The 24440-nt window shown below is 37.9% G+C and overlaps 7 protein-coding genes across 14 annotated transcripts; 4 read left to right on the top strand and 3 right to left on the bottom strand.

Moving 5' to 3' along the window:
- The first annotated feature begins 239 nt into the window (after positions 1-239).
- On the top strand, positions 240-2337 carry LOC103834652. 5 transcript variants are annotated; one of them, XM_009110718.3, is made up of 6 exons: positions 240-552; positions 848-944; positions 1196-1269; positions 1367-1470; positions 1731-1796; positions 1876-2337. In XM_009110718.3, the coding sequence occupies exons 2-6, from the start codon at positions 877-879 to the stop codon at positions 2110-2112; spliced, it is 549 nt and encodes a 182-aa protein (XP_009108966.1). In that variant the 5' UTR covers positions 240-552; positions 848-876; the 3' UTR covers positions 2113-2337. The 5 variants fall into 5 exon arrangements, with proteins under 5 accessions (XP_009108966.1, XP_009108965.1, XP_009108964.1 ...); XM_009110717.3 differs by having other exon boundaries at positions 240-658; positions 852-944; XM_009110716.3 differs by having other exon boundaries at positions 240-658.
- Positions 2338-2495: 158 nt separating this feature from the next.
- On the top strand, positions 2496-5502 carry LOC103834651 (histone-lysine N-methyltransferase ASHR3). Of its 2 annotated transcripts, none has more exons than XM_009110715.3 (11): positions 2496-3077; positions 3167-3313; positions 3503-3667; positions 3773-3799; positions 3963-4077; positions 4177-4270; positions 4363-4456; positions 4537-4615; positions 4688-4859; positions 4957-5037; positions 5121-5502. In XM_009110715.3, the coding sequence occupies exons 1-11, from the start codon at positions 2730-2732 to the stop codon at positions 5284-5286; spliced, it is 1488 nt and encodes a 495-aa protein (XP_009108963.1). In that variant the 5' UTR covers positions 2496-2729; the 3' UTR covers positions 5287-5502. The 2 variants fall into 2 exon arrangements, with proteins under 2 accessions (XP_009108963.1, XP_009108962.1); XM_009110714.3 differs by having other exon boundaries at positions 3155-3313.
- A 3306-nt stretch (positions 5503-8808) lies between these two features.
- On the bottom strand, positions 8809-11903 carry LOC103834650 (ubiquitin carboxyl-terminal hydrolase 24). Its single transcript, XM_009110713.3, has 7 exons — positions 11519-11903; positions 10450-11184; positions 10183-10367; positions 9849-10099; positions 9634-9779; positions 9384-9560; positions 8809-9297 (listed from the first exon to the last, which is right to left on the bottom strand). Exons 1-7 carry the CDS (start codon positions 11543-11545, stop codon positions 9109-9111), a joined length of 1710 nt encoding a protein of 569 aa, XP_009108961.1. The 5' UTR covers positions 11546-11903; the 3' UTR covers positions 8809-9108.
- A 276-nt stretch (positions 11904-12179) lies between these two features.
- Positions 12180-13978, bottom strand: LOC103834649 (50S ribosomal protein L21, mitochondrial). The gene is made up of 6 exons (XM_033277614.1): positions 13485-13978; positions 13330-13410; positions 13144-13245; positions 12781-12855; positions 12523-12681; positions 12180-12325 (listed from the first exon to the last, which is right to left on the bottom strand). The coding sequence occupies exons 1-5, from the start codon at positions 13890-13892 to the stop codon at positions 12571-12573; spliced, it is 777 nt and encodes a 258-aa protein (XP_033133505.1). The 5' UTR covers positions 13893-13978; the 3' UTR covers positions 12180-12325; positions 12523-12570.
- Positions 13979-14415: 437 nt separating this feature from the next.
- Positions 14416-16440, top strand: LOC117127520 (glutathione S-transferase T3-like). Its single transcript, XM_033278084.1, has 2 exons — positions 14416-14594; positions 15648-16440. The coding sequence occupies exons 1-2, from the start codon at positions 14416-14418 to the stop codon at positions 16438-16440; spliced, it is 972 nt and encodes a 323-aa protein (XP_033133975.1).
- Positions 16441-17102: 662 nt separating this feature from the next.
- LOC103835502 lies at positions 17103-18428 on the top strand. Its single transcript, XM_033278083.1, has 2 exons — positions 17103-17703; positions 17842-18428. The coding sequence occupies exons 1-2, from the start codon at positions 17103-17105 to the stop codon at positions 18426-18428; spliced, it is 1188 nt and encodes a 395-aa protein (XP_033133974.1).
- A 914-nt stretch (positions 18429-19342) lies between these two features.
- On the bottom strand, positions 19343-21706 carry LOC103834648 (probable WRKY transcription factor 32). 3 transcript variants are annotated; one of them, XM_033277609.1, is made up of 6 exons: positions 21353-21706; positions 21217-21263; positions 20755-20805; positions 20171-20628; positions 19936-20094; positions 19343-19845 (listed from the first exon to the last, which is right to left on the bottom strand). In XM_033277609.1, the coding sequence occupies exons 1-6, from the start codon at positions 21522-21524 to the stop codon at positions 19494-19496; spliced, it is 1239 nt and encodes a 412-aa protein (XP_033133500.1). In that variant the 5' UTR covers positions 21525-21706; the 3' UTR covers positions 19343-19493. The 3 variants fall into 3 exon arrangements, with proteins under 3 accessions (XP_033133500.1, XP_009108959.1, XP_033133501.1); XM_009110711.3 differs by having other exon boundaries at positions 20171-20805; positions 21353-21703; XM_033277610.1 differs by lacking the exons at positions 21217-21263; positions 21353-21706 and adding an exon at positions 20950-20976 and having other exon boundaries at positions 20171-20805.
- Between the last annotated feature and the right edge of the window lie 2734 nt (positions 21707-24440).

Here is a 24440-nt window from a genome sequence, read left to right as displayed (position 1 = left end):
ATAGACAATCAAATTCATAAGTATATTTTAAAAGAAAAATATGGATTTATTATTGTATTATAAATTATGAATAATATTACATACATTTTCAAAAGTAAGAAGTCTACATACATTTTGATAGTTATTTTCTTACATCACATTGAGTTGCTTTACGAATATTCACGTTTAATGTTAAGTATTGGATATCTCTATGGGGACTTCCACAAATCCAATTCAGCACATTGTTTAATGAGAAATTGAGTAAAACTGTAATAGGTACGAAGTTGATATAAAGAGTATATAGTATAGTATTGGTAGAAAAAAATGCAAAATAGAGTTTTTTATGAGGGTTCTAAATGAAAACTTGGGCTTGACATGACCCAACAAAAGCCCAATAGGTAGATTCTTCCGGTGCTTTCTTGCGTTGCATCTTGCGTTTTCCTCCGGAACTTGGAGAATCAGTTGATCGGTAACTGAGTTTTACGCCTGAAGTTGCTCCAAAACCGTCATGTAATGAAATTTCCCGTTTATCATTTCTGAAACACTGTTGTGTTGGAAGCAGTAACTTCAAAGGTGAAGAAGACTTTTGATCTGCTTTGGTGTGCTTGCTCTCTTTTAACGGATTGAGATCTACCACGTTGTGTCATTGAAGTTTCTAACTATTTGGTCGCTCGCTCAGGTTCTGATTTTTATACTTCTCTTCTTGATTAAATTATTGTCCTTTCCGGTCTCTAGTTGTTCTCGAGTGGCTTGATTGTATCAAAGCTTATAATCTTTAATCGAAATGATTTTCAGATTCCTCCCCAGATTGTAACTTTATGTTGGGAGTTGCAGCTTTTAGTTGTAAACTCATGTTTGAACTTTGTAGCTAGAGAGACGAGACAAGAAGCAGAAGTCATGGTGTTGGTGTCTAATTCTAGCCATCAAAACAAGGAAATTCATATCAGAAGGAGAATCTCTGAGATGTATTCTTCTTCTTCTTCGTCCCTTTCTTATTTTTCTCTTATACGGTGATATAAAACCTCCAACAGATGAATCTATTTGGCATTGATCAGTGCGCACTGGTATCATTTATAGTCTGATAGGAATCATAAGGCAATATATAATTCATTGACCACATGCACTTGCTAAAGCAATTCACTTGCTATGGTGACTCACTCACATGAAAGAAAGGATGGTTTGAGTATCAAAATTTTTTTTTTAAATGGAAATGCAGATACAATAAAAGGGAAGAGGATTTTCCATCACTTAAGGACTACAATGACTACTTGGAAGAAGTGGAGTGCATGGGTTTAGTCTCTCTCACTTGTTTCCCACTTTACATTCTCTGTATCTATGTGTGATGATGAGCGACCAATGCATATTATTATATCTTCCGTTTGTACAGTATTCGATCTGGTAGATGGAATCAATGTTGAGGCCATTGAAGAGAAGATAAAGAAGTACTCTCAAGAGAATGCTGAACAGATTATGATCAACCGAGCCCGCAAGGTAATTAACTGCCTCCAATAGCCTCTTTACTTTTCTTGTCTTGGTTAGGTGAGTAGAAATTCAGATGAATGTGCAGAAAAAAAGAAATGAAATAGTAGAAGCACATATAATAAGATCATGCATTATGTTTTGTAGTATTCTATTTAAGCTTTTCGTCACTGTAAAACTTACAAGACCTCTGTGCAAATGGACAGTCTTGTTTCATTTTCTGTTCCACAATCTCAGTTTGCTTTTTGGTGTATTCTCACGTGGTCCTACAGGCTGAAGATTTAACTGCAGCCTTGGCGGCTTGCAAGGCCCAACAACCACAAACTGATGTTGACACGGTAAATAGAGTTATTGTTTTTCATATCGACAAGAAGCTGTGAACGTTTCTGACAGGGAGCTTGTTTATGTATTGTTTAGTCTACAAACAATGGGAGTACGTCTGGAACTGCATACAGTCAGGCTGCAAGACCAACGGGAATGGGTCCACAACCTGTACCTATAGGAGGAGGAGGAGGAGATCATCAGCGTTACTCAATGGAAGACGAAGCTATGATGAGGCTCAAGGCTGAGAGAGCTACACGGGCTGGAGGATTTTCTTTAGAGATAAGCAAGAAGAGGGCTTTGGAAGAAGCATTTGCAAGCATTTGGGTTTGATTCCTCGAGATAGAGAGACTTTACTTTTATCTTCATTACAGTGACAAGGAGGTCGTAACTGGCTGTTTAGCTATTATGATTATGGAAGTAACTAGACTCTCCATTATTGTCACAGTTTCTCGTGTGGTGTTTGTTTTCTTTTTGTATAGTTTGTCAAACTCGGCTACAGCCAATCAACATATAACTGAAGTTTTGAACCATGGCTCAATAATGAAGCCGGTTTGATCTCCGGTTTACTAAAATTGGCAGAGCAATTCTAGAAATTAGAAAACAATTGTATTTATATTAATAGGTATCTCAAATGCTTTGAGATACTTTTTTTATATAATTGTTTTCATTGATTGGTTATGAGATAGCCACATTTGAGAACCCCCTGCAACGAGGTTGATCTAAGCCTCTTCTTCTATCGTTTTTATAAGTGAAGAAATGTTTGGGGCTTTTACGAAAATACATAGAAATACAAGACCTTTTCTGTAAAATTCGAGGACAATGCCAAATCCTTTTTTGACTCTTTACAAATCTCCCGCCTTAATTTCCCTCCATATTTTTTTGTGGTTTTCTCTTACCAAACTAAAAGTAACAGACTTTCACTTGTCCTCTTGACTTCACGTGTGAACATGTTAGATCTGGACAACATGTCTATGTCGGCATCCGTGTCTCTCACTTGCTGCCCTGCTTTTCTCCCGGCGGCAACAGGGCCGGAACTAGCTAAACCGATCGATTCCCCGGGGAACATAGCCGAAGACTGCAATCCAGAACATAAACCGATGATTCCTCCTGCGGAAGAGGTCAGAGACATCAACAATGCCATCACTGTTTCTAACGGAAGACAAGATCCGTCTGAAAAATCAAAGAAAGGGTTGGTTCTTGAAGATCATGTGAAAAATTGGGTCAAGAGAAGAGTTGAATCCGGAGTTTCTGAGTCGAGATGTGTACTCCCTTTTCTCGTTGGAGCTAAGAGAATGGTACAAAATGGTGTTATCTGTTTATTTAATTATCAAAGTGTTTTACTTTCACTGTTAAGATTTTGACTATGTGGTAGGTTTGGTGTCAGGGTGACTGTCTTGTTTGCCGTAAGCTGGTGTATCCTGGAGAAGAAGTGATGTGCTCTGTTCGTGGCTGTCAAGGGGTCTATCACTTGTTCTGTGCCAAAGAAAGTCTCGGTTTTCATAATCTTGGGAAATTTAGGTGCCCTCAACATGTAAGATCCTCATGTGTATTAGATTGCTGTCTATTCAAAGAATTCATCAGTAGGAAGATTATATGAAATGACATGTCATGAAAAAGATGCTTAATCGTTAGTTCTGTTGGTAAAGAACTGGTGAATAGGTTAGGAGAATGAACTGGATTAGATTGACTTTGCAGTTATCTAATGGGATGCAATGTGCAGGAGTGCTTTGTCTGCAAACAGAGAACTCAGTGGCGGTGTGTAAAGTGCCCAATGGCGGCTCATGACAAGCACGCTCCATGGCCTAAAGAGATACTTCACATGAAAGACCAACCAGGGAGAGCAGTCTGTTGGAGGCATTCAACTGATTGGCGGCTAGACACAAAGGTCTAATTCTCCAGTTTCTTGCTTTAGTTACATCTTATCTTAAACTTATTTACAAGCTGTAATTCTCATACAGACAACTGATAAAATATAATCTTCGTTGAGCAGAGTGGAGATGCACAGAGTGAGATAGAGGTCAGTGTTTTCTTTGACTCCTGCTACCGATGTGACTATTGTGAAATTAGCTAGTCTAGTGAAGAAAAACAAAGAGGGGAGAGTCTGGAAAGCTGGATATTGTTTCTTTTCTTTCACAATTTCAAGAGCTAAGCAAGAAAATTTAATTTACTTTCAAATTCAGGAGGTGTTTTGTCAATTGCCTTTGCCATATGTAGAAGAGGAGTTCAAGATTGACTTGACATGGAAAGATTCTGTTGCCAAAGATGACCTCCCTCCTTATGTGCACATCAGGCGTAGTATCCTTTATAGTTTCAATGCACAAATGTCTTCCAGTTCAATATGGAAGACATTAAGTACGTAGTTCTCATTGTGTGTCTTTCCTTGACCAAGTTAAGATATATATCTTGTGAAGAAGAAGCGTGATAATGCTAATGATGGTGTTGGGTGCACTAACTGTGGCCCTACTTGCTGTAGAAGCTGTGTTTGCAGGTATTCTCTTTGACTAACTAACCAATCAACCTCTTCTCAACAACTGAAACATTGCTTGAATGGTTTCTGTTTTTGAAACAAATTTGTTTCAGGGTTCAATGCGTAAGCTGTTCAAAGCGATGTGGATGCCCTGAAACTTGTGGAAACAGACCATTCCGCAAGGATAAGAAGATCAAAATTGTTAAGGTAAACTTAGTATTTAGTTCCTGATTCCTACATTATACACTCTTTTTTGTCTTGACATGTCATGTTGTTGTTTCTTACAGACCAAACTTTGCGGTTGGGGGGTAGAGGCAGCAGAATCCATTAACAAAGAGGACTTCATTGTTGAATACATCGGTGAAGGTAAAAGCTAAACTGATTGTGTATAAAAAAGAGAGAGTGGTTTTTAAGTGATTGTGTTCTCTCTATGCACAGTGATTAGTGATGCTCAGTGTGAGCAAAGGCTTTGGGATATGAAGCACAAAGGACTGAAAGACTTTTACATGTGTGAGATTCAAAAAGACTTCACAATTGATGCCACCTTCAAAGGAAACGCTTCTCGCTTTCTAAATCACAGCTGCAACCCAAACTGTGTTTTGGAGAAGTGGTAAAACATATGTTACATCATATTAATATGTTTATGCTTAAGATAGAGAAACTGAGTCAGTCTAATTCTTGTATGTGTGTGGTTAATACAACAACAGGCAAGTTGAAGGTGAGACCCGTGTAGGTGTCTTTGCAGCTCGTCAAATAGAAGCAGGAGAGCCACTTACATATGATTACAGGTCAACTTCTGGATCATTGGTGATAAGCTTAAGCAATCTGAAATTCTGATGTATTAGTTTGTTTTTGTTTTCTTTTTGTGCAGATTTGTGCAGTTTGGTCCTGAAGTAAAGTGTAACTGTGGTTCTGAAAACTGTCAAGGTTATCTTGGGACAAAGAGGAAAGAACCAAACTGTTTGGTTGTATCTTGGGGAGCAAAACGCAGAAGAGTGTCTCACCGACCTTTAGCCCATAAGTTGCAGCAAGACTAGCTTCAACAAACCCTGGAGAATATCTGTAAACAAGCTTGTCTGTTGTACTTCTGTAGTAACCTCTGAGGAGTTTCACTGTAACTTCTATTTTCTTACACACAAACAACTCTAATGAGCAAAAAACCTGATTCTTTGTGGCTTATGCTTATAGTTTGTCTTTTATGTGATTGTGTTTTGATTATGGACAGTGGCTGATGAAAACACTTTTGCTTGTAATAAAAGCTTAGAGGTTCACAAAGGTTTAACAATGCTAAGATAGTTGTCTAGCTGTTAGCTTCTAAAATGGACTGGTTATGCTTGAAGATGTGTGACTGAAGAACCTTTTTTTGGGCTGGGCTTGGCCACCGCCTACTTGGTAATGGTGGATGCTCATTGGCTGCCTGCCCCTGTAGTTGTAGTTGTAGTTACGAGGAAACTCATCAGAATCTCACATAAAACTTACAACTATTTTTGTCACATGAAACCAATAGGAATTGATCAACAGTATACAGTCTCAACATATAAAAAAAAAAGAAAAAAAAAGAAAAAAAAAGTTCACATGCAAGCCTAAACCCATTATATAAGCCCTTTGGACAGCTTCCTTCAAAACCACACAGACTAGATTCAAACTAAAAATGGCGATAGGTTCTCATGTTTTGACCGGTATAGTAATGATCCTTTTCATATCAGGAGAACTAATAGTTCCAGGGAAAGGGACGTGCCAAGGAGACATTGAAGGTCTTATGAGACAATGTGCGGTCTTTGTTCAGCGTCCAGGTCCAAAAGTAAACCCGTCAGCAGCCTGTTGTAAAGCAGTTAAGAAATCAGACATACTTTGCGCATGTGGTCGTATCACATCCTCAGTTCATAATGCAGTAACATCCTTATTTTTGCGGTTTTGGCGGGAAACGCCTTTTACCACCGAATAAATGATTGAACTTTTGAGAAATTTATGATTTTTCAATTCTATCAAATTTTAGAATTGGGTGGTTTATTCATGGTTTTTTTAATTGAAAACAAAATGGGTCAGAGTTGACCCAACCAAATAAACCATTAACTTGTTAACCCATTAATTTGTTAACCCATTAAACTATTAACCCATTAACCCATTGGATCAAAAATAAAAATTCATTTGGATTAATGAGTCAACTTGGGTTGGGTCAACCCATGGATCATGATCCATTTTGATGTCCCTATCTATACATATACTATAATTTTTATTAAAACTATAAAATTAATTATTAATGTACAAAAAATACTCTTCATTATTTCTTTAAATAAAATCTATGGAAATACCTTATTTTATTAAAATATATAAGATAATCATTGATAGTTAATAATAACAATTTGATGACAATCTATGTATTATATATCATTTTTGTTTAATTTTATATTATTAAAATAAATTAAACAATCATTTTAATCATAAAATAAAATTTAAATTTCCGTATATATTATATCTTGAATTTTTAAAAACGACTATAAATTACTAAAACTATTAAAAGTCCTACACTAAAAATCTTTGATCAATGATTTAATTTTTTCTTGTTATAAAAAAGATAAAAGTGATCATAAAATCATATGAGTAGTCTCATTTTATAGATATTCAGATTATATATATATATTAGTTTCGTTTAAACTAAACTATATACCACATAAAAAATATAAATATTTTAATTTTGAATTTTGCATTGAACAAGTACTGAGAACTTAATATTTTAATTTTGAAATTCGCATTGAATGTTTTAAATGGATTATAAAATTACTAAAACTATTAAAAGGCTGAGGATAAGCCACAATCAGCTGAGGATAAACCGTCAGTGGCCGTGGAGGACCTGGTGGCCGTGGAGGACCTAGTGGCCGTGGAGAACCTAGTGGCCGTGGAGGACCTGGTGGCCGAGGAGGAGCTGATGGCCGAGAGGGACCTGGTGACTGAAGAGGAGACACAAGCAGCTGAGGCGACATCAAGTCCATGAAAGAGATATTTTCCCTGGGACGACGTCGCCTCAGCAAGGTCTACATGCACAAGCTAGCCGTGGGAGACATCAACAACAACTTAATATATCAATATTTTTGAATTTTAGTTTCTAGGGATTTTGAGACATTTTCTGTGCAGAGTGATACTTCTGACATTTACTATTTTTTTCATTTACAGAAACTTTTTTGTCAACCTTTCTCATTTGGTTCCATTGAAAAGTTCGCACAATGACCTATTACTAATACCAAGTAACTACATAGCTTTGATTATTGTACCTAATTATTCTTGCTAATTGATCAACAGTTACAATAAGACTACTAGGCACTTGACAGAACCTAAAATTGTAAAAGGGACCTAAAATTGTTTTTACAAGCTATCCTTAGAATGTATCTAATGATGGAAGTTGCATCATTGATGTGTGCTTCATGTATTCTCCCATCCGTAGGCTCATGCTCTAACTCTAAGCTTTTAAACAATTCGCCACGGTAACCTAGAAATGTAACTCTTTGATATGCAAGACGGTTCACTTGTTGTACTGCTAACAACAAGGCCATTGCTTCTGATACCAGAGAGGAACTGGTAGGTTCAATTGCATAGCTCACTTGAAGTCTTGGAATGCCTTCTTTGCTGAGTAAGGAACACCTTATTCCAGCTTGATCAACAGGTGATTTACAAGATGCATGTACAATACAATAGAAATCTGTTTCTCGTGGGAAAATCTTGAGAATTGTGCTTGGAAAAGAGACAATATGAACTTGATTTCGAGCTGTGTGATAGGACATGGTGCTTGTGTTATGAATTGTTGCGTCATCCTAGAGTTTTTGTCTAAGATTGTTGCACTGATGACTTGAGTTATATGGTCCCTTCTATTAAATGCTTAACCGTTAGAATAGAACTGGTGAATAGGTAGGGGAATGAACTGGATTAGTTCGAGTCTGCAGTATAATTCAGTCATCTAATTGGATGCAATGTGCAGGAATGCTCTTTGTTTGCAAACAAAGAACTCAATGGCGGTGTGTAAAGTGCCCAATGGCGGCTCATGATAAGCATGTTCCTTGGCCAAAAGAGATACTTCACATGAAAACCAACCAGGAAGAGCAATCTGCTGCAGAGTTGTTAAGAGATCAGACAATACGTTGCGCATGTGACAGTATCACAGCCTCAAGTACAGAAAATAATAAACATGGATAAGGTTGTTCATGTCACTGGCTTTTGTGGGAAACCTCTCGCTCATGATACCAAGTGTGGAAGTAAGTCTATTGCTAGTTAAGAAGCTTCATACTCTTTTTTAATATAAACACAAACATAAATACAAACATTGCAAGATTTTAATGTGCTGCTGTTCCTATGTGGCAGGCTACGTTGTGCCATGAGACTTGGGACCAGAACTTAGCTAAAGGTTTGTGGAATAAATTATTTGTGCTTGGGACCTTTACTAGTCCCCACTTATCTACTTTTGTAATCTCTACTATATTGAATAAACCATGATCTGGTTTAGTTAACAAACATTGGATCCAGAGTATCAACCATACTGTTAAAACATCATATAGACTAATATAGCCAAATCTTTAAACCAGTTTATCTATTAATTGCTACAACTTTGATTTGGTTCTAGCATCAATAACAAGAAACTAAGCAGCATAAATCAATAATTTCTGAATACAGGTCTATGAAGTAATAATAATAAACGTTTGAATCACAATAAAAACACTCCCATCTCAAAGGAACCAAAACAAAACTTTCATGTAAACCAGGTACTCTAAAACTATTTACCTATTGAGATGTTGCTCTTCAAAGTTTTTATAAGGAGAAACAATGTTACTCTCTTTTCCCCGACCACGTAAATAGATTTGCTTTTGATTCTCTTACACTTGTTTGTAGAACAGAACATAAGCTTGGTCGTGCAAAACCTGTTTTGTCCCTATGGCAGTCACAGACGCATCATCAAACCTAAGCCATTGATTGTTCTTTCGTCTAGCATCTGTGGTGTAGTGCCCTTTTGAAGGATCCCTTCCGTGGTGGGTAATGGTTGCCACAAGTTCATATTTTAACCCCTAAAAGAAGAAACCTGAGTTAAGTAATAATAGTTCAAAGTCATAGAAAGAGAGAAGCAAAGACAGTTTTGTTTTCAACTTCATACCCCGTTGGAAGGAGAAACAAGAAGGTAGCGGCCTAGGTTGAGATCGAGGGGAAAGTGAACACGTTTATGGAGCTTAGTACTCCCTTGGTTTCCATAGCTAAAACGCATAAGGTGCAGTATCATTATCTTTGAGAGTTTCTGTATCTTTATTGACTTTCTAGCACTCACTACACCAGCCTGGTAACAAGCAAATAGGCAAATTATTAAGGAACCTTTACTCAATATAGTGAGAAAGAAAAAGATAGTTTACCTTCCCAGTAACCGAAGCTCGATATCCTTCAAGATCTTCTGGGGCAGAAAACAAATGCAACGCATCTTCTATTGTACTAACAGCTTCTGGGTGGATATCAAGGTGAAGTAAGAGATATGGCTGTACAGTAGCAGAATCTTTGTTCCCTGTTTCCATAAACGACACATTAAGTAAGTGTCTTAAGAAAGCAGAAATTATCAAAGAATGCAAAATACCTTTTGCCTTCACAACGCTTCTTAGCTGCCCACCGAATATATCACTGAGCTGCGAAGGAACAAAGCTTTGTGTTCTTGTCACAGCAGACTTGTTTTTGGGTCCAACTGTCTCCCATTCATCATCATCGTTGGCAGAAGAAACAACAGAGGACTTCGAAGCAGTGAGTTTGGGGGACACTTCCCTGAGTTTCAGCAGCTCATCGTGCATTTGGTCCATTATAAAGCTCAAAAATTCCTGAGCATCTTCCTGCCTGTCGTCAACACAAGCACACAATGTGTTAGAATGAAAATAGGTTAGGAACAACAAAATTTTAGACTGAAACAAGTTACAGACCTTGGGCGGCCAGACATGTTGTTGAGTACATCTGGGGTAAAGTTTCTAAGCACCCTTTCAAACATGGCAGGTGTAAAAGGTCTACCAGACTCAACAACTGCGACGTTATTTCTGAAGCTTGAACTGCTTGGCACATCTAACTCAGAGATGAACTCAGAAAATGCAGCTAAAGTTGGAGACTCAGCCTGAGAACACAGAACATGAAAATCACAACAAGACAGTGAATACAAAAAGTAGAACTAACGCAGAACATGCAGGTTACAAAACCTTTGGAATATCTTGGAGTTGTATTCCCTGGAGGAGCTGCACAAAAGGAGAACAGGAGAGTAAAGCCTGCAGTGTTGCGTTGAGGAAGCACAAGTTTCCAGCGTTTATTAATCCTCTTGGTGTAAAATCTTTCATGGCTGGAACAGGTTCAGTAGGAACCATCCGGATGTTCTTTCTTGGTATGGTGGTGCCAGATGAAGAATCATTTGACAAAATATCGGTGTCCAGAGCTTGGAATTTTGAGGTAGAAGCTATACACAAAGAATCACTTTCACCATCTGACAAACACAGCTTCTCCAAACCAATGGGATCTGCTTCCTTTACCGCCAGACCGTTGTTGAGAGGTGGTTTTCTTTCAGAAACTTCTTTAGTTATTCCATTTTCTTCCACATGCTCTCCTGAAGAGTGTTTTCCAGAGAGTTTTGCAGCATTATCACTGATCTTATCGGAGCTGGGAGGTCTAGAAGCATCAAGGCTCTTTTGAGACTCAGCAGATTGAAAACTTTTATCTTCCTTATGAGAGCTGGAGGGTCGAGATTTAACTGCCTCATCAGTTTGACCCTTCTTCAACTCGCCATTAGCGCTGTTAACTGGAGAATTTTCGGTGACAGGATTAAAGGAGCCGAATTGTATACTCTTTACGGACTTTTCTTTATGACTTTGAGGAGCTTTAATGGGTTTCTGATCAAGTAGTGACCTTGTTTCATGTTCTGTAAAGGATCCAAACACAAATACCTGCCATGAAGAAAAGCAAAGTGTCAGTTAGAGAGGCTTTAAGTAATAAAATGGCTTTTATAGCATCAAGTGGACAAATTTAAGAAACTAAAGCAATTTGAAAAGATAATTAATAGTCTCTTTGCATACACATTGCCTCAGAGAATAACTACAAGTATCAAAGATACTAAAAGGTACTAGCTTTTGCCTGTTTAAAGTTCACAGCTTTTTGTCGGGAACAGATCAAACACACTTGATAAACGACAATAACAGAATCTCAGTTCAACTCTAAATGTAACTCTGGAAACAAGATAGGTAAGAAACTTAGAGGCAGGCAAGATGTAGGGAAAGTTACCTTCTTATCAGTAGTCATATTTGGCATACACAAGACGACGGAGAAGAAGTTGAAGAGCAGGACAAGGGCTTGAAAGGGAGATCCAAGATGAAAGAAGTTTGAGAAGATTCAAAAGCGGAAACAGAAGCTAGGGTTTGAGGCCCATTATGAAAGTCAGCGACTTGAGAAGACATGAAAGGAGAAGAGGAGCCCTCTCTCGGTTATTATCTGCAGCTTCGAAATGTGGAATCATCCGAATTTGAAGGAGGAGGTAAGCAACAGAATAGCCTGAGAAGAGAGACAGATCTTTTTGGGATTTGACAGAAAAATTAGGGTTCTTTCTCTTTTTTTGTCGGATAGTTTTGAGAGGAGGAGTCGAGGACGGAGCTTTGTCAAACGCGTCGTCGCGTCTTTTACAGTTAACATCTCGGTTCGAGTGTTAGTTTACTTCGGTTTAGTTCGGTTCAATATAAAAACGTGTCTTAAACAAGAACAATAACTCCGGTTTGGTATGAAGGTTCTTAAATTGTGGTGGCGGTGGTGCAAAGACGTTACCTATATGATCAAACCTAACTTATTACAACGCTTCCTGTTGGGTACAGTCTGGTGTGGTTTCTTATTGTCTTTATAGCAGCTCTCTTATGTCTCGGGTTCGAAGCCTGTCTTACTCTTTTTAATTTTCTGAAACTGATTTTATTCTTGTTAAAGAGAGTGTGTAGCCTGACGTTCACGGAATTTCCGGCAGCAAAACAATATTAACTTGATCTTACAGGACAAAAGCATAGTGCAGAAACAACCACTGTTTCCGCAAATATTTATTTTTGAATTCTGAAACAAAAAAATATCAAAAGCCTGAGCCAGTTCCTGTAGAAATAAAGGCAACATCAAACAATGTGGTGGAACGAGATAGCTAAAGGCAATCACGTTTCATATCTTAGGAGCCTAGTGATTGCCACTAACTTACCAAGAAGGCCTTTTCGTCCTTTCAGAGACTAGTTCTAACTTGTAAGAAAAGGTGAACTTACTTCAACTTATTGGCATCAGCAACAAACAACAAAAAGCAATTCGTCTCTCTAAGCAACTAGCTCAGCCTCTGTATGAGCTGCCTTGGAAGGCTTATGGACAATCTTCGGTTCTGGTTTCTCAATTCCTTGTATATCCGTTATTCTCAACTTCGTTAATTCCTGGAAACATAATTAAAAAAAAAAAACATACTTCATGAACAGAGCTTGAAGACAAGTAACTGACAAAGGTGAAACAAATAAGGGAGTTGTGAACTATACCTGTCGATGTCCTGTGGTTCTCCTATAGTTCTTCCTTCGTTTCTTTTTGAAAATGAGCACTTTTTCATCCAATGCCTGTCACTCGAACAAAGAAACTCAACTAGTTATTAGACACAAAAAAACGAGTAAATCTTTCTACCCCTCACCTATTCTAAATAAAGGCACTCAGAACAATAGATAAACACTAATCTAGTAACTCGTCTTCCGCAAGACTTTCAATCTCTTATCAGTAGTTGATTTAGTTTCTTCTTTCATCCACCATCACCAGATTCAGCAAGCAAACTCTCATGAAAGTAAATGTTTATTGACTACTTACACGCCATTTTCAATCGCCAATTTATTTAAGACAAGGAGACTACTTACATGCTCTTCCACAACAGCATGAACAGTGGCATCAGGCAAGATAGGCCTCCCAATAATAGTCTGGCTTGCCGAGCCCAATAGAAGAACCTTGGTCAGTACCAACTGCCAAAAGAGACAAGCTTTAACAACAATTAACAAAGATCTAAACTGTTAGAACAATCTTCATGAAGAAGAAGAAGAGCACACCTTATCATTGATGTCACAGAACTTCAACTTCTCTGTGAAGATGGAGTCTCCATTGCTTACTTTGAACTGATGAGAACCAATCTACAGCGAGAGCAATACAAACATTCAACATCATCAGCGAAATTCAACCATAGAGAGAGAGAGAGAGACGAAACCTGAACAACGGCAAACACTGGCTCGTAAAGTTTGAATAATCTCTCCGACGATTTAAGAGGACCCATCACTTTATACCCAATCTCCGCCGCCGCCTCTACTTTCTCCGCCGGTGAATACTCCCTCTCTACTTCCATCTCCGCCGAATCCTCGTAGTCCTCATCATCATCATCATCTTCTCCTTCGCTGCTTTCATCAGTGTCCTTCGCTTTCGAAGAGAAATGTCGACCTTGGGAGCGATACCATGGCAAATCCCTAGTGAGAGATTGATTCGTAATTGGGATCCCATGAGTAATGCTGGTCCCGGGAAGCTCTAATCGCCGAACGGAAGAGATCAAGCGCGTTTGGTTGATCGAGAGAACCGTCGTCGCGCGGCGGCTTAGCTCTCGGAGGCATCGGAGGCTCGCCATCGGAGAGCACGAGCAGACTTAGGGTTTATCGAGACTAGAGAGAGGTTTTTGTCTAATACTTGAAATGTTTCTGTAAGACCCTCTACACCAGACAGAGACTTAGAGCATCATTAACGCAGATGCTTGGAGGGTTGCTTAATGTTTTTAATAATTAAAAAAAAAAGGAAATGATGTAATATGTGAAGACGCGGAGCTTAATTTAAACTCACAAGCAGCGCGTCTTGTGGGACACGTGTTTAGCTCTCCGTGTCTCTTTCTCTCTCCCTCTCTCATTCTAGACGACTCCGCCTCTATCTCCTCTTCTCTCTCGCGAAAGCGATGCCTCCGTGATCTCTCCTCCTCGCCTCTCCTTCAAGTTAATCTCTCGTCGACTGAATCAGTCGAAGATGAAGCCTTCTCGTGTTGCTCGCTCTCCTAGCAATCTCTCGGCGACTCTCTCTCTCTCGATCTCCTCAACGCCTCTGTGATCTCTCCTCCTCATCTCTCCTCGAAGATTATATCTACTCCACCGAATCAGTGGAAGATGAGTCCTCCTCGTGTCTCTCTCTCTCCTAGCAATCTCTCGGCGACTCTGATCTGCGACGTTCTCGTCAACGCATCCGTCATCTGTTCTCCTAATCTCTCGTCGAAGATAAGCTCTCCTCGGCGGCTCACATCGATGAAGAAAGACTTCGCCTCTGTCTCCGAAATTCAAAAGGAAAGGTAAAGCTAAGAATTTTTCTTTGCATGTATGAATCCTTCTCTGGTTTTTTGATTAGTTGTGTTTGTTTGTGCATCATGATTTGTCTAACTAAATTAGTTGTTTCAGATGGAGTGAGGAAGCAATGAACGTTCGTCAAATACGATCATGAATCTTGTCCGCAATACAGGTAAAATTGCAAGACAATGTGATCTGTCACTTAGGTTCAAATAGTATAATTTAGCTTCAATTGATATGTTGTGGATTCAGGTAAAATGAAATGAACTCTGATCTGAAATGATATAATTTAGCTTCTGCTCTGATTGAGTGTCATGATTTAGCTTATTGTCTGAATTGAATTGATTAAGAGTTCAATTAAATGATATAGATTTTTGCCTGAATTGAATCGTGTGTCATGTATTTGATTCGATCCTCTGTTACTCAGTTTTGTTTTCCTTCTGTGTGTTTGTATGTTGAGCTGCACGGATCAAGGTATAAGAGGAGAGATCGCCGAAGCAGAGGAGTGTGTTTCCTTCAAAAATATAGGTAAATGTCTTCATCCTTTAGTCTGTCTTCATTGAAAGCTTTAGGTTGAGAACAATAGTTAATGTTTAGGTCTGTTGGCATAAATGTTGGTAATAAATTGTAGTGAATAAATAGAAGTGATGGTCTATTTGATCTTTTGAAATGAAAAAAGGATATCGTGTGGTTGAGTTAATAAATTACTCTGCTTTGCGTGTGAAAAAGAATTGATGGAAGTTAGATAGAAGTTAGATATGTGTGAAATAAATTGTTGTTAATAAATTACTGTCTTTATAGTAGATTATGGTTGTGAAAGGGTAATTAATAGAAGTTAGATATGTGTCAACTCAGAATTTGTTTTGAGTGTTTATCTCTTCCCTCTTAAAACGCTTGGTTGCTCTTCCAAGTTCAACAGATTCCTATCTGTTGGTTCTCTCTTCCTTCTTAAAACGCTTTGGTTCTCTTCCAAACTTCTCTTCCAACTCCTCTTTGACTTATCAAATGGATTTTAATCCATATAGTGATTCTCCAAACTTTGTTGATTTACTTAACAGTCAACAAAGTGTTTCACCCTCTTCATCGCAAGTCCCCTTATTTGCTGAAGACACTGGAGGCAGTGGCAAAGTAAGAAGAACCTGGACGCCAACAGACGATGTTGTTCTCATCAGCTCGTGGTTAAACACGAGCAAAGATGCGGTAATTGGGAATGAGCAAAGGTCGCTTGCGTTCTGGAAAAGAATTGCTGCGTACTACAATGCTAGTCCTAAGCTTGCTGGCTGTGAAAAAAGAGAGGCGTCTCACTGTAAGAATCGTTGGCAGAAGATCAATGACGTCGTCTGCAAGTTTTGCGGTGCATATGAAGCAGCAACCAGACAGAAAACCAGTGGACAAAATGATAATGATGTTCTGAAGCTAGCACACGAAATCTTCTTTACCAACTATAAAAAAAAATTCATTCTTGAGCATGCTTGGAAAGAGTTGCGTAATGACCAGAAATGGTGTGAGCTGTCAGCAGCCAAAAAAGATGGAAGCTACAGAAAGAGGAAGTGTGATGGTGGGGATGATGATGAAGCCAATGCTGGTGATGATGATGAAGCTACAAATCGACCCCCGGGAGTCAAGGCAGCAAAGGCCGGTTCTGGAAAAGGCAGCAAATGTCCTGAAGCCAATGCTGGAAAAGGTCTGTCCCAGTTTCAGACAATGTGGACCATCAAAAAGGAAGACTTGGCTTTGAAAGAAAAACTGGAAAAAATCAAGCTTCTCAACACTCTCCTTGCTAGAGAAGGACCACTTGCGGCTTCTGAAGAAACTTTGAAGGAGCAACTCATAACTGAGTTGAGGACGTGATTAGTTCAAAGTCTGGGTTAGTTTAAGTCTCGGTTACTGATATCTAATGAGTTGCTTGTTGGTTAAGTTATATGTTGCTGTTCTAGGGTTTCTGTATGTTTTAATTTCTATGTTGTTGTTCTATGTTTTAAGTTCTATCTTGCTGTTCTATGTTGCTGTTCTTGGTTTAATATATATGTTGCTGTTCTTGGTCTAATATAAATGTTGTTCTTGTACTTTGTTTCAGGTCTCCTTCACGGATCAAGTTTCATGTGTAGTCACGGACGAAGTATCATGTGTACTCACAGACCAAGTCTCATGTTGTTATGTTGTATCTTTCTATATAATTGTACTAGTTATGTCACGGAATTTGTAGTGTAGTGTCACAGACTTGTAGTAGTTGTGTCACGGACTTGATCTCTTTTTTGTATGTCTTAATGTCGATGCTTTCTATATATAATTGTCCCTCGACTTGTATGCAGAAACAACACCCATACTCATCTTATCTCTCGCTTTCTAACACCACCAAAGTGTTCAAAAAACACCAAGAGTCTCATCTTCTCTCTCGCTTTCTAACATCAACTTTCTCACAAATTTTAATTTCACCATTTTAATCTCTTGTTCTATCCTTTTCACAATTTCACAATCTTGTTCTATCCTTTTCACAATTTCACAATTTCTACATGGCGTCTTCTTCTCACGACCTTTTAGACGAATCATTTGATGATGCATTTGATGATGCATTTGATGAATTCTTTGATCAGCAATTTGATCAAACTTTTCAGAATTTGACCATTCAAATTGATCAAGAAGAACGAAGGAAAAAAAGGAAAAAACGAGCTTATATCGAAAGAAATCGTGAAGAAGGCAATGTACGTTTATGGAATGATTATTTCAGTGAAACGCCAACGTATCCTGCAACTTATTTCCGACGACGTTTTAGAATGAACAAGTCATTGTTCACGCACATTGTTGATCGACTCTCGAACGAAGTTGACTTCTTTCGCCAAAAGAGAGATGGTCTTGGAAGGCTTGGTCTCTCGGCACTCCAAAAGTGTACAGCAGCTATCCGTGTTTTGGCATATGGTACTGCGGCGGATGCGGTCGACGAATACCTCCGGCTCGGTGAAACGACAACTCGGTCATGTGTCGAGAATTTTGTGGAGGGAATACTTTATTTCTTCGGAGATGAATACCTACGAAAACCAACACCGGCTGATCTTCAACGTCTACTTGATGTTGGAGAGTATCGTGGATTTCCCGGGATGATAGGAAGCATCGATTGTATGCATTGGGAGTGGAAGAATTGTCCCACCGCTTGGAAAGGGCAATATTCTCGTGGTTCGGGCAAACCAACAATTGTATTAGAGGCGGTTGCTTCATATGATCTCTGGATATGGCATGCGTTTTTCGGACCTCCAGGTACCTTAAATGATATTAATGTTCTTGATCGCTCTCCTGTTTTTGACGATATAATAAATGGCCAAGCTCCCCAAGTGACTTACTCTGTCAATGGAAGAGAGTATCACTTGGCTTACTATCTCACCGATGGTATCTATCCGAAATGGGCAACTTTTATCCAATCTATTTCACTACCACAAAGTCCGAAAGCAGTGTTATTTGCGCAATACCAAGAAGCTGTCCGAAAAGATGTAGAGCGTGCTTTTGGAGTCTTGCAAGCTCGGTTTGCCATCATTAAAAATCCAGCACTTTTTTGGGATAAAGTCAAAATTGATAAGATTATGAGGGCTTGTATCATACTCCATAATATGATTGTGGAAAACGAACGAGATGGAAACACTCAATTTGATGTTTCCGGGTTCCAACAAGGAGATGATACTGGAAATTCGCATGTCGATCTCACGTACTCTACAGATATCCCTACAAATATCGCCAATATGATGGGTGTTCGAACTAGAATTCGTGATCGACAAAAGCATGAACAACTGAAAGGTGATTTGGTTGAACATGTATGGCGTAAATATGGAGGTGATGATGACAACCAATGAATTCACATGTTTTTTTCAAATTAATCTCGTTTATTGTACTAATTTTTATTTTAATGTTTTTTTAAATTTATGTTTCAAATGTTATCGTTTAATATTTATTTGTGTAATATATAAATTTTATCCAAAAAAACAATGTTTAATTTTTTAATAATAAAAAAATGATTAAGCACCCCATAATAAGCACCTTGCATTGGAGGATTAAAATATACAAGTTTCCTAATGAAATGCTTAAATCCTATTTAATAATAAAAAAGTGATTAAGCACCCCATTTGGGGTGCTTTGGTTAATGATGCTCTTAGGCCTCGGCGGTTATAACCGAATCCATCTCTGTACCGAATTAAAACTTGATCCGATCCAAACCGGTTTTAAAAAAGATACTTGGATGAAATGTAAGGAATAAATATTTGAATTGAACTCAAATCCGGATTAGTATACAGAAACATTGAAATAGCCACTAATTTTTTAACTGATGAGGAACGGTCTCTTTCAGTCCTAGGTCTGGCTTGCCTACACCAACAGATTCTTAGAGAAGCATCTTCTACTTGCTCATAGATCTTTGTTAGCATTGAGCGTACGTATTTGTGTTTCTCGTTTTCTTTTTGTTTTTGAAACTCCTTTGCTAGTTGAGCTTCATATCAATGCAGTCGTTAAAAAACTAATTCAGATATTTAAAATATTTTTGGAGATTTTAACAATTTATATTAAAATTTTTGGTTATTTTAAATATTTTTTGAAAATTCGGATAGCTTTTTATCCATGAATAGTTCAGATACTTTCCAATAATATTTGGTAAAGTTTTTTGAATGATTTTAATTTTTAGGCATCGAGTATTTTCCCATTCCGATTTCGAAAACAGAACTTCAATGGAACTTAAATCCAAAAAAAATAAAAATACTGATCAAAAGGTGACTGATGATGCAAAATAAGAAAATATAAGATTAACATTCAAACCATTACTATAACTCTATATAAGTAATATCTTCATGAGTTTTGTTTTATTATATAACAAGAACAAGACAACAACTTGAGTCTATCAAACTCTAACTCATACATACAAGGGATCATCAGCATTGCTTTATTTCGAATCCAATGCTCAACAAAGTCCGAGCTGATTCCATCACTTTCTCGCCACCACCAACATCCACTGCTTCACTGTTCTGCTTCTCACTTTCTCCTCCCACCGAGCACTGCCCTGAGGTGGGAATGTTCACCTGATCCTCTAACCGGGTTCTCATCGATGTTGGAGCAGCTGCAGCTACAAGCGCTGAGCTAGGAGGACCATGTCGTTTTTTCGGCACAGGCATGTCGTGGTTATGTACTCCTTTGTATGTGATTACGACAGCTGTTTTGTTCTCTCCTGATGTCTCGATGTGTTTACGGACAGGACAACCAGCAGAAGTACATCTGTAGTAGTTCCTGATATGTTTTTGAACAATAATATATCAAATCATCCATGTATAGAGAAAACGTTTTAGAAAGAAATGGGTAATGTGTTTTGGTTTATACCTCGGATTGGGATTCCCCTTCACCATTTTCTGCCCGTATTTGCGCCATCTGTATCCATCACCAGAGATACCGACGTCACCAGCTGCGTGTACTACAACTTTATATTTCTTTCCAGGTTTAGAGACAGAATCTGAACTTTGTGAGTTACTCTTCTTCAGTCTGAAACACAGGAAAGAGGAAAGTATGTTAGTTTTATCCCTCAATACGAAGGGTAACAAAATTATACAGAACTTGCCTTCGTTTTGGCTCTGGTTCCTCCACAGCTTCGTTCTCACAATTTCTCTTCCCTTCAACGATTGCTAGCGACTGGCATACGTTTTCTTTAGTTGAAATGGACAGAGCTGAACCGGTAGGGACTACTGTATTGTCCTCCATAGGCGGGATAACTGATGCAGCTCTAGTCTCTCTTGGCGAGAAGCTATTCTTCCGGAGAGGTTCATGACTATGCGAACCTTTGTTAACAATCTCTATCACGTTTCCTGAATCGTTGGAGCATTCAATTTTCTTTGCGCAACAATCAGAATACGTACACCTATAGTAGCTCCGTGAGCCCTTGGGACTCTTAACCTGCTTCTGCCCATATTTTCTCCAATGATAACCATCATGAGCCGGTGTCCTCAGAACAGGAGAAACAGACAAGTTGCTAACCACCCGAGAATCAGATCTTTGCTCTTGTTTAGACGGAACTGAAACCAATGATACACCATGTGCAGCTGAAGGATTCGAAGATAGAGATGCCTCCACCATTGATGGATTTATCAATACAGTCATACAAGCAGATGGTTCCACCACACGGTTTTCTACTGCAACTTCATCAACCGGCCCTATTGCACTTACTACACTTTCCTTGCCGCTACCGCTATCCCTCTCCTGCCAATGTTCCATAGAAAAAAAAAATCAAATGACTAATAAAAACTCCTATTGGCAAATGATTAAGACTGATCTTGGCCAAAATATAAACACCACTATGATTACTACTCTTCCCATGTACTAGTATAATCACTAAACGGGTACCTGTCCAATCATTAAAAGAAACAAACTTTCCTTCTTCTAGTTCATAAGTAGCCAATAGTCTCAATGTTCAAGCAGCTTTGCCTAGTAAGTAGTAACTTATACAAGTCAATTTGATCCCTTGTTTACAAAGCGTAGGCCATGACATCGAGTACAATGAAGTGAATTTGTAGACTTGGTAACTTCAATTTCTCCAGATATCAACGAGAGAATCTAACTCGTCAGTTTTGAGAATTCAGCTAAGAAATGAACAAATATTCAGCAACTCACCTTGACATCTTCACGATTTGGTTCCACAGACGAATTTTCTCGAACATCTGGTGAACACAGACATCATTTCATCAACAATTAAACACCCTCAGAAAATCAACAAAGAATCTTCGTTGGGGGGGGGATAAACCGTTACCTTCGTCATGATCCTTAGCTAGGGTCTCTCGCACCGGTGATTCTTCGCCTCTGAGTTGACTCAATCCATCATCGTCACCGTGACACAACTCCTTCTCCGGTTCCACTTTCTCGCCCTTTTCTGTCTCCGCAGCCGCGTAAACGTCAGCTTCGCCGCTGTCCTTGTCGTCCATGGACAATTCTCTTGTCTTTTGTTCTGTCTGTCTCCTCCAGGCCTGTCTGTATCGTGGGTTTGTAAGGAGAGAGTAAAAGAAACAGAACAGATTCTGTAAGGCAACAAAGGTAGCCGCTTTCCGACCGATCACAAAACGCTGCGTTTCATCGGTTATGCTTCCGCTCTAAAGCAGTCTTTTTTTCTTTTTTTTTCTTTTAACAAACTCCTTATTCTATTTAATTAGTGATTTTGGAACGCCAAAAAACAAAATTAGTGATTTTGGAATATTTCTTAGAATTATAACAAATATTATGTCTTGTTGCATGATGGTTATGTGCATTGTGTTAAACTAAATTTTCTTCTAAAAGACATCTATTCTTTTAGTTGAAGATTTGCTTTTTAACAACAATCCCAGTGGAGCCTAACCAAACATACAATTTCCTATAGAAAAAAATAAAAATTACAATTTCGGATTGGATTCCAAAAAAAAAGAAAAAAAAATTCAGATTAAAAAAATAAACACTATTTCCGATTAATAGTTTTACAAACGATTTCTTAATTGCGAAAAAGAAATTGCAACATATAATATATATACAAAACACACGTACTTTATGTGATTAATTAGTCTCAGAGAAAACAAACACAAGAACCTTGTCTTCAGTGATGTCCATCGCATTTAGAAAGACCAGCATCTTCTTCTTTGTCTAACTCGTCTTGCTTTTTATGGAAGCTTCACATGTTTGCTTTCTCGAATCACTAGAAACTTTTTTTTATAAACAGTGAGAGAGTCATATCCTATGATGAAGAAAGAGGTTGATGTCTTGATGATGAAGACCCAATCAACGAGGAGGTGAAATTGACATACCTTGATGACTTAGTGTTTACCGATTTAACTTTCAGGCTTTTGTTTTGTATTGCAACATGTAAGAAGAAGTCGACGATGGAGCTCTAGAGTCGGAAACCAAGTTGTGATGCGGATGTTTTACAGGTTGTTTAAGGAAACTAAAGGTTTGACACTTGTTCAAACAATGTCTTTTAGGTTTTTGTCTAACAATATGAACCTAGATCGTTTTGTAATTGTTATCTAAATCCTCTTTTTAATTATGTTATTTTTGTTAAATATATATATATATATTTAAACCTAAATTAAACACATGAGATCCATAACGTAATATTTTTGACTTAAATCTTATTGGAGTGGTACATGTTAAAGAACGTAATGGAGGTAAAAAGGAAGTTCACACACATAGTCAATGCTATTATGCTTTGGGGACTCATTTTTATAATCAAATAGTCTTATAAGAATATATCATGATTTTGAAGGTGCATATAAATGAAACATTGTTCAGTACTCTAAAGCCATTACATTCACAAGATGAGTGAGTTTATTTCTTAAAACTTACATTTAGTTTTATTATTTTCTTTGTTGTTTTTCAACATTTATCTTCTATTTGTGTCTAACCTACGCTATACAAATGTTTCATTAACATCTAAATAAACAAACTGATTTATTGTGATGATGAATTGACTAACTTAGAAACTACTAAAAATGTTTGCTATGAGAATAATTTCGTTTACATCTAAATAAATAAACTGATTTATTGTGCTGATGAATTGACTAACTTAGAAACTACTAAAAATGTTTGCTATGAGAACAATTTCACTTAAATATGTTGAATTTTAGTCTAGTCAATATACCCAAAAACCAATTATATCTAAGAATTTTGACACCTAAACGCGAGAAAAACACTGATGACCATGACTAAGCAACTGAAAAGCAATATTTTAGTCTATAGACTTCAACTTCTCTCATTTGTCTTTAATGTCAAATTCTCTCAAACAGAAAATGAGAATCAATTATGTGATTGTTACAGTTTTTTATATATCAAATATAACAAATGTCCAAAACTAGCCCATTACAAAGACGCATCACAACGCTAAACAAGATAGTTTCACCAAAAATTTCTCAGTATCTTTGCTTGCCATTAGCTGTTGATCGGAGTGCATTCTTCATTTCTTCTCAATAAGCTTTACCGGTAGGCGTCCTGATCACGTTCAAGCAAAATTTAGTTGGTGAAAGCTTGGTAAACAGACTCTTGGCATCCAGCGAAAGCTCTCCGGCTCCTGTAAAGTGACGTGGAGGATTGATGTTTTCTGTGTCTTTGTTTTTCAGGTGACAAAGTATCTTTAAATGGTCTCATAGTTTAGGCTAAAGAACTGATCAGGTATAAAGAGTAACTCTTTCATTAAATTTCATGCTGAAACTTATCTCTAGAACTTGTCTCACACCCTTTTGGTGCTCTTTATTTAATTTCCTCTATACAATACTATCTAAACATAATTATAGTTTGGTTGCATTATCTTTGTAGGCATGGTGTCACACTCTTCTGCATTGTGCTTGAGCCGTATGATGAACCATCGTGAACGTGCTCATCTATAGAGAAACAAAAAATGTGTAACCATTGTGGCTTATGATGCTTTCTCAAACGAAAAAGGAGAGAGAGAACAGAGAGAAGCATTTACCCAAAAGTGATAGCCCAACCATGGCATCAACCAGAACTCAACCCATCCTAATATGCCAAAATTTGTATATGATCAGTGGCCACCCAACGACCATGAAGGTGAAAACACAAGCCAAGCTAATCTTCACCCTATTCACTTCGCTTGGTCTGAACTTTCTCAGATTGAAATGCCAGTTCACCCTATCACAACATTTACTATTAAGTAAACAGGTATACGGAGAAAAGAAGAGTAAAAGAGCTTCATGTATATATATACCAGTGAGCTATGGACAGCCAAGGTCGGATTGGACTATATCCAAGAATGATTGCTTTTTGCAGGACTGGTGATGAATCAAAAACTCTTCTGGTGGAACTGGTTGTTAAGCTGTGTCACGAACTAACCTATAGAGAACAAAAGTAAGACGTCTCATCTC

Source organism: Brassica rapa, chromosome A08 (assembly GCF_000309985.2).
Source record: "Brassica rapa cultivar Chiifu-401-42 chromosome A08, CAAS_Brap_v3.01, whole genome shotgun sequence".
NCBI classification, from domain to species: domain Eukaryota; kingdom Viridiplantae; phylum Streptophyta; class Magnoliopsida; order Brassicales; family Brassicaceae; genus Brassica; species Brassica rapa.
Note: the sequence above shows the minus strand (reverse complement) of the source record. Positions and strands in the feature narration are given on the sequence as shown.